Source organism: Wasmannia auropunctata, unplaced genomic scaffold (assembly GCF_000956235.1).
Source record: "Wasmannia auropunctata unplaced genomic scaffold, wasmannia.A_1.0 LD335968.1, whole genome shotgun sequence".
NCBI classification, from domain to species: Eukaryota; Metazoa; Arthropoda; class Insecta; order Hymenoptera; family Formicidae; genus Wasmannia; species Wasmannia auropunctata.
In genome coordinates this window covers 130,976-140,636 of record NW_012026922.1, presented here as the reverse complement: position 1 = coordinate 140,636, position 9,661 = coordinate 130,976, and the positions used below count along the sequence as shown (strand labels likewise).

Below are 9,661 nucleotides of genomic sequence, written 5' to 3'. Positions count from 1 at the left end.
GGTCTAAACCCAGCAACGAGTCCGATAATAATATGAAAAGTATGCGAAAGTAACGCCCGCTAAATTTTATACAAGGAAGTCTTCTACTGACCATTGTTACGTCAAAGCTCTAATAGTCAATAATTAAAAACGAAGAAGTTTTGATATGTAAAACTAAAACGATTGAAAAATAAAATTGTATAAAATAGAAGGTGTATAGAAAAGAAATAAATTAGAAAATAAATATAAAGTAAAATAAAATAGAGGAATTAGTTAACAAGGTATGGTTTAGTTAACAAGGTATAGTCAACGTTAACTAATTCTTCTATTTTATTTTACATTATATTTATATTCTAATTTATTTTTTTCTATACACCTTCTATTTTATTCGATTTTATTTTTCGTTTTAGTTTTACATATCACAACTTATTGGCACATTTTATTTCATTTGATTTGTTATCTCAGAGTCTTTAGAATTAAATTAAATGTTTATTTTTAAGCACATTGAAAAATATTTTTTTGCTTATCTTTAATTTTATAAAAATCTTTGACATAAAAATTGTGTTTTATTTTAATTTTTACTTTTTCTTTTTCTGGGCAAGATAGACTTCAGTTTTTCAATTAAATAATACTTTCAATTAATATTTTGATGTCAGAAATGTCGCCACCTAAGTAGAAAATAAATTTTTTTTTTATTTTGTTAGAGAAAAAGCGTTCATCGTTATTTTACGCCGTTGGTTGACATCTCTATTTACATGATCCGACTCTTCTCAATATTTTATGCGTATCAACGATTGACCTCGATATAAAATTATAGATCATAATCTACGATAATGCATTAGAATAATGATAATAAATAATATCAAAAATAGCTATATAATAACTTTCCGAGTTCTTTTTTTAACCACATTTATGATTCAATGTGTAAAATAGATTTGTATCGCAGAGCGATATGTAAATCGATCACGCGAAAAAATTGCAGAGAACGCTTTAACTTCCTCGAAATCTCGTCTCATTATCATCACATTAGACGTAAGAAATCCGCTTGGTAAATCAATGACGCGTTTTAGAAATAAAGTGAAATATAAAATAAGTGCGTATTCGTAGTTGTCAATTAGATGTATTCGTTGAAAATTGAGTTACAGTTGTTTTTCCAGTCTCATTTTTGTCGGGCATTTGAAGAAGTCTTCGCTGCAATGATCTAATTAGCAATTAGGATCATTACGCTAACAGTAATTAGTAACAAAATTGTATCGGTACTGTGAACTTGGCCTATATAGGACAGCCCGTGATATTTTTTTTTATTTTTATATCCATGAAATATAAGATCATCTAACGCGCATATACGTTATAGGTATAACTCTATGATTAAAAATACATACATATATAAAATAAAATATTTATTTTCCAGTTTATTCCAAGTAATTTTCTTCACTTATATGTTTATTTAACAACAATTAAAATGTAAACGGGCTAATATGTAATAGGAGTTGGTACGGTAATTATTACACAACAAGTTTTTAAATTAATTAAAATGCAGTTAAGTATCTGTATTTAAACGTTTCGACCATCCTACAAATTTTTTATTATCCTCAGTAGTACGTACACTGAGAAAAAAAAATACTTAAAACAAATAAATATGTTTCAGGTACCCCTCAAAGAAATAATTTTCTTGAAGCAAGTAAAATTTTTTTATTTTAAGTAAAAGTGTTTGCACTGAGAAAAAAATTTCTTAAAACAAAAAAATTTTACTTACTTCAAGAAATTATTTTTTTGAGGGGTATCTGAAACGTATTTATTTGTTTCAAGTAATTTTTTTTCTCAGTATATAAATGCAATTGATGCTTGATCGATAGTTATATCATCATAGTATCCAGTAAAACTGCATCAAAATAAGAAGACTAAGTGAGGTCTACGAATAACATTACCTCCTTAATTTAACAGCTAAAACTTATTTCAATCGTTTAGAATTAAACTAACAAAAGAAACAAGAAACTCACAAGGACTGGAATAATTACACATTAAATAGATAAAAACATTTATAAACTGAAGTCAATATAAAATAGCACAATTAAAATATACAATAGAATCAGTGTTAAAGCGATGGTCTGTACTTTCCATATATTTATTTAATGTTTATTTAATTTAATGCTTATTTATTAAGTATATGACGAAAATAAAAAAACTGAAGTTAAATAAGTTAGAGATATGTGAATGAAATAATAATTGTGCATGTATACATGGACAAAATTGCATGTAGGAAATAGACCTTTCTTTAATATTAATACGAATCTATTTCCTTCAGTTACGTTAGTATCTAACTGAAGGAAAGTTCATTCTAATCATAAGCTTAATAATTGAATCAATCATAAATGTTAAACAACAAAGAGTGAAAAACAAAACGTTATAAGCTGTAATTTTAAATATAGTAAAAAGTAATTCGCATAAAAATCATTTAAATCTCATTAAATCTCTTTCAGAGTAATACAATCAAATAAACAAAACAAAATACATTAAAGAAAAAATAACAATATAGCGTCAGTTGAGGCAAAAAAATAGTAAAAAAATAAAAACAAAATAATTTTTTTTAGAATTGCAGGAAGAGAGAGAGAGAATTTTAAAAAATATAAAAAGAAATAAAATATTTGTTTTTTTTTTAAGTTTTCACCAAATAATGATGCTTCAATATAATCTTAGAATTATATATAGTGCATAAAAAAAATTATTTTGTATCGATTAAGTCGAGATAATTGAGCATGATAATAAATGAGTGTGCAACGTAACCAGAAATTGATATGTCGCTTGCACTTGAAATTTTTACAACCAAGAGCTAAATCAGCTGTTCACGGGACCCGAAATATCTATGCTTCATCGGCAGAAATAGCACCGATATATTTTATAATATCTCTACCGCCCCCGCATACATCCGTTGCGGTTTACTTCCGGCTAGTCGATAAAAGACATTAATCTACAGCGGAAAAAGAGAGTTTTATGGTGTCAATAATACCAAAGCTTTTATAACTAATTCTTACTTGTGTAGAAAGTTGCGCTATTAAATAACGTCATATATAATTTAATTAATTTAACATAACAACATAGACATAATACTTACAAACAAAGTGACATAACATAATATTGTTCTCATAAAATTTTATATAAAAAAAGCTTGACAAAACAAATTATTTTAATTAGAAATAAATTAAAATTATATTTTGTATTAAAATAATTTTATTTTGTCTCTTTGTTCGATAATATGAAGATACATGGTAAAATTATGATTTTATCTTATTTTACGATTTTGTAAAAAAAAGTTTAAATATTTTAAATTTAAAAAATATCGTCAAAAATTTAATTAATATATCTCTATCATCGTTTTTCTTGGCATCCTTGCGCCAAATCATGTTTAACACAATTGGTCGATTGTCTATGACACGACGATGTAGAATTCTCGTGCCGACGTCACGTGCGTCTCCCGCATCCGAGGTGACATCATAGATCAGAGACGCAAATAGAAGGAAAACGAGATCGCTAATTTTAACTGCAGATTAATTAGAAACTCTCAGTTTTACGAGAGATTTTATTTGATCGTTCTCAAATGATGGTAACAATCCATCCACTAAAGCACTTGAATATGGGATATACTCTCACACGATACGTGTAAAAATACATTCCATTATTTGTGTAAATAAATTGGCGTGTCAGTAAATGAGGAGATAGGCAATACATCTCGTGTTCCTGATGAGAAATTGAACGTTTTATTTAATTTTTTAAATCACTTTCAAGACTGATGTTTCGAATTCGATCTAGTCTAGTTTAAATATTGCCTAGAGTTTCAAAATAAATTTGCGTGCTATTAAATAAGGAGGTAGACAACACCTCTTGTGTTCCTGATACATCAGGTTGAACGTTTATTTTTTTATAGATCGCATTCAAGACTGATGTTTCAAATTTATAATAATAGTTTAGTTCAAATGTTGTCTGAAAATAAATTTTCGTGCTGTTAAATAAAGAGGTAGACAGCACTTCTCGTGTCGCTGATACATGAAGCTGGACGTTTAATTTCAAAACTGATACATTGAATTGGATAATCTATAGTTTGAATATGTAATTTGAAAATAAATTATACATACATCAGAGACATATATTTAAGGTCTTTTATGTTATATTGGAAAAATAATGTATCTGTCCTTTTCCTTCCCCTTCTCTCTCTCTCTCTCTTTCTCTGCAGACCCTCAATTTCCGTTCTTTCTCTTGTACCTTTTATTTCTATCTATTTACGCTCTTATACAAATGACATTTTCTTTGATTGAATTAGGGAGGTTCCTGCGAGTCCCTGTCATCGAAAGGTGGTGCTCTTACAGGAAGCGATTCCGGAGGGCTCGAGCTGAGTGACAGTGGCGGAGGATGTCTCGCCAGTGAGTGGGACGTGGTACCAGGTATCGTGAGGCAATGCATTAGGCACCTCGAGGCCACCGGTCTCCGGACGCTAGGCGTGTTTCGCGTGTCACCCTCGAAAAAAAGGGTGAGGCAGGTATGATGTTTTTCCTTAATAAGAGCACTTTAATATCTACCTCATCTCAGAAAAAATATTGAGGATAACTATTGAGGATATGATACGATTTTCCTTAACAAGAAAAATATTACAAGATAATTCAAGTTTATTTATTTTTATACACTGCAACGTGCAATTATTATTTTTTTAAGTTTCTTAATGTTCTTTAAGTACAATAATTTTCACGGTTACATTAAAAAAAGACAAAGAAAAGTGTATATAAATTGTACACATAGTACTGTATATAAATTTACATTAAAATTCAACATTTTTATTAACAAAAACCAAATGTGTTTGATAACACAGTCACTGTTTCTGGGTTAATGTGAGCTTAAATTGGAAATCGGCAATTCTTTCAGATATATTTTCTTTAGACTTTAATCAGCATATGATATCGGATTTTATCTTAATGTCTTCCTAATGCTCCATTACAATTATCGATGGAAATTAAATATTCATCAAACGGAGAATCAATTACTTCGACGATATAAAGACTAGTATATCTATTTTTGTTTAAAGTAATTCTAACTGTATTACATTTTTGGTGTTAGCAGAATTTCTTCTGAAAAAAGTATATCTTGCATACAAATCTTAAGCACGACGTTTTCATAATTATTTCAGTTAAGAGAAGATTTTGATTGCGGTCGGGAGACAAAGATAGGTGCCGATCAATGTCCCCATGACGTAGCTACCCTCTTGAAGGAATATTTCCGTGATCTGCCGGATCCTTTGCTTTGCAGGGATCTATATCAGGCCTTCGTACACACTCAAAGTAAGCAAGAATCAGGTTTTAATTCAATATCTAATAAGCCGCTGAAGAGCATTATTTATACTTTCTTATCTTTTTCATTCTCGGTATAATTCAATACAACATAAATTTCGCATTGCCAATTTAAAATCCGCTTGCGTGCTAAGATATCAATCCTAATCCCTTTTTTTATACTTTGCAATTCCAATTATGAATCTTCCAATTTTCGCGTTTCGGCGGGAGAGCGTGATAAGCGAGTTATACAAATATTTTTCAGAGATCAGAAACAGGCGACTGCAGCAGGAAGCTTTGCAGCATCTTATACAACTTCTACCCACGCCCAATCGCGAAACTCTTTGGGCACTTCTGAACTTTTTGATCGTCGTTGCGGCGAACAGCGAGGACCAAAAGGACGAGACAGGAGAGTGGATCTCTGGGAATAAAATGGACACGACGAATCTCGCGACTGTCAGTACCACATTTTCCAACTTTGATTTCTTTCCGATAGTTTATTCCGTTAGATTGCGCATTGCGCTTCGATGATTCTACTCTCCTTCTCCTCCTCCTCCTCCTCCCCCCACCTCCTCTTCCTCTTTTCCTCCCTCCTCCACTCTCTCTCCCCTGTTTCTCTTGGCTGAAATATTTAATAAAAATTCTTTAATAGTCGAAATATGCCGCAACGGAATTCCAAACGAATATTCTCTCTATTAAAAACAAAGCAGTCGAGTTAACATTAATTAAGAAAATTCTTAACAAGAATAAATTTTAACTCTGTTTTCATAGTTATTGTAAGATTCTGTAAATGTCAATACTATTGTTATATAATTATGACGAACATTCGTGCCGAAACACGTGATTAATGAATTCGATAGCCGATATGCGCTCTCGGCTACCGTCAATCATTGTGACCGTTTCGAAAAAAAAAAATCAAGTTAAATTAGGAGCTGATATACCAGACTGGTGCTGATGAACAAATCAAACACGCCCGATCGCACGTATTCCAGGTATTTGCGCCAAATATTCTGCACTGCGTGAAACCCGGTCAAATGAGGTCGGAGGTCTCAACGGAAAGGGCCGAGGAGAGAATAGATGTGATAAATGTGGTGCGAACACTTCTGGAACACACGTCGACATTGTTCACCGTACCAGCGGCACTATTGGACGAAGTATACCAGCACATGATGGATACTCATCCGGCGGAGTTGGATATCGCTTTGTCTCATCGCGTCGAAGAGTGAGTATCTTTATCCGTTTTATTATCAACGTTTCAAACAATTGAGTTTACGAATACTCACTAAAAGTACGTCAACATTTCGATTATCTTATACATTGAACTATTACAGTTAAATAATATCTTGAATAAATATCATAAAACACATTTAAGTTGTAAACGTTGTTTCTAAGAAATCATATATATATACGTATAAAGTAACCGGACCCAATATGCCCCAATGGGGGCTTAATGAAGCTTTGCGAATTTTTCTAATTTTTTACTGTGAGTCCAAAATAAAAAATTAATGGTCACATTCTAAACGAGGAACATTTCTAAACGTTAGTAAAAAATATGAAACCTTTTCAAATATTTATATAGGCGCAGTAAAGATTTTTTTTTAAAGTGGCATTCCGCTCATACTGGTACATATGTATCCAATATGAGTTATGACTGTCATATATGTTCTCTCTTTTTCATAATAAAAATATCGCCCAAAAAAAAAATAATTTTAATATTAGTGGAATCCGCTCAATTACTGCGTCTATGTTTTCGCAAATGCAGCGCAACACTTCAATCGTCAATCGTGGCAGAACGCAGCGAAACACATTGCTTTTCGTGTTACTCGTATCGCATGTAAGAGGGCATTCCGCTTGAAATAAACATATTCCTCTTAATACAAGAAGAAAACTGAAAAAATAATAATATCTAATAAATGTTAGATGAACAGTATTCACTTTATTGGAAATTCACTTTATTGGAAGAGAAATACTCTTTCTGTAAAAGTTTTTGCTAATTAGAATATGGGATTAGGAAAAATTTTACTTTATAAATAGAATTTTTTTTTTGAGTGATTGAAAATAAAGTAAGATAACATTGTTTTTAAACATTTATAAATTTATTGCACATATATATAGGTATATATTGCTACATAAAAGAAAAAATCTATTTTCTTCAGATATCTTGTTGAATAAAAAACATAATCAAATATTTTATTTTTTATTCTCTTTCTAGTAAGTTTTAAATTGAAAATTATAACTGAGATTATCAAATCTGAATTTATGTTATTGTTAATCGGTGTTTGCAAGGAAGTGTGAATTCAATGGCCAAGGTTGGCCATATTGGTTCTATAACAAAGAATTATACTGACACTGTGTGTTACTTTTCTTTGATTATAAATAAAACGTTGTGACAAAAATATAAACTAAACTATAGTCTTATAAAATATGAACACAGAGCTAAAATAACATAAACTACAAAAATTGATAATCATGTTTTAATAATGATACAAAGCAATTACGTACCTACGAAATTTATACATCGCGACCACGACGTTTTTATCTTTTTGTATTGACACGAACAGAATGAATTATATGATCTACTAAATGACGCAATCGAGCTACACGGACTACCTTCACACCGTACTAGTGCTCTCTATTAAATTCTCCGTGTAATTACTTACAAACAGCCAGTTGGCCATTTTGCGTATAGGCTCATATTGGGTCTGGTTACCTTATTTGTATACACACATACCATTCTTGTATATCTGAAACAAAGAATTTCGCCAAGTTAGCAATTAATTATCTTTTGATTTAGTGATTTGCACAATGCACATTCTATATTTATAAAATGTTTTATCGGTACTTTATACTTTTGATAAAGATACTTTTTGAATCGTGAATTTTTGTTGTGAAATTTTTGAGCCGTGAGATTTCCTGCCTCATCCACAAGCAGCGATCGATCAATGTTGTCAGAGCTGCGAGATAATGATATTCCTCAAATATTTGCGTCTTTGCGAATCGTAGTTTAATAGCATATAGACAATAAAGTCGAAAGGAAATTTTGTACGTGCTTTTGCAGGCAATGCGGAGATGAAGTAGATCCTTGTAGCGAGGCGGAGACGTTTTCGGTTGAGGAGACGCTGACTATGTCGACAACTACTGCGTCGACAACGACAACGAGAAAGGTGCTATGAAAGCATGCATTTGTTACCTGTTTATCTGACATTTCATTTTAATCTTGCACGCTCACAAAACTTTTTAATCTTGTACGAAGTTGTATATTTTTTTAAAACTATTATTTTTCGCATGTATACATTTTATATTTAATAAGAATATATACATATAATGTGTGTGTATGTATATATATAATATATTAAGAGGATGCTGAAAGGTCGGAAAAATTTGCACGAAGTTGATAAAACAGATTCTTCAATGTCAATGGATATGTCTAAATGAACTTCTTAGTTCTTACAATATCTTCTGTCTTGCTCAAACACGTGCTTTGTCCTTATTCAACTTAATGAAATGCCATCTCTTGCAAAATCCGACACTTACTGCTAGACGCAATTTTTGCTGTCTTTACGATTCTGTATTTTAGCTAAACGTACGAATTGTCATAAATTACAGTTTAGTGAATATCTTTTTTTCTACACTTTCAATCGTAGCTCAAAAGGCTTTGTATTATTCGTTCGTAATTATTGTGTGAGACGTAAGCATTTTGTATATGTGAGCTACAGAACTTTTACACTAATAAAATGTTTAAGTCAGGTGATAGCTGTTTTTTAATTTTTTTTCTTCTTTTACTACAAATTCGTCCGTTTCACATCACAATTTTATGTTTATTTCAATCCTGTGAAAGGATTTTCAATTTTGTTCAGTCAATTCGGAGAAATTTATTAAACTGTAATGTGTCATTAATTTCGACCTTTTAGCATCCTCTTAAGTGTAGTAGAAAGTTCTTTGCTTTTTTTTTTAATATTCAATTTCTGTTTGAATAACATACAAAAAAACTCAATCCCAGCTATTTCGCCAGTATTTTTTGAGTTTGCGCTGAGTTTTTATTCAATAATGCCTGGCAGTTCGTCTGATTCAAACTAATTCACAGTTCGTCCAGAAATCGTGGTTGGTCTTTCAAATCAAAATTTCTGGCGCAAAATGTTTTACCAATTTTTACATGTTGTGTGACTTACAGCATTATCACCGTATGCAGTATAAATTATTTTGGCAGCTTCAGTAGCATTTTTTTTAGATAAAATGCTAAGTGGATGGAATATCGAATATGCTCTTTAGTTATCGCCATTATTAACAATTGAATAACAATATTGATTTTTTAAGTTACGGCTACCTCCACCATGGCTTTTTATACTATTAATATTAACTTTAAAATCGCA

The 9,661-nt window shown here is 31.0% G+C and overlaps 1 protein-coding gene across 1 annotated transcript in view; it reads left to right on the top strand.

The window, feature by feature from the left end:
• Positions 1-9,661, top strand: part of LOC105454951 — a 50,394-nt gene that overhangs the window by 35,663 nt on the left and 5,070 nt on the right. The window contains exons 5-9 of the mRNA XM_011697942.1: positions 4,295-4,510; positions 5,153-5,303; positions 5,557-5,747; positions 6,284-6,513; positions 8,350-8,455. Coding sequence (XP_011696244.1) covers positions 4,295-4,510; positions 5,153-5,303; positions 5,557-5,747; positions 6,284-6,513; positions 8,350-8,455 — 894 coding nt within the window. The remainder of the gene's footprint in view (positions 1-4,294; positions 4,511-5,152; positions 5,304-5,556; positions 5,748-6,283; positions 6,514-8,349; positions 8,456-9,661) is intronic.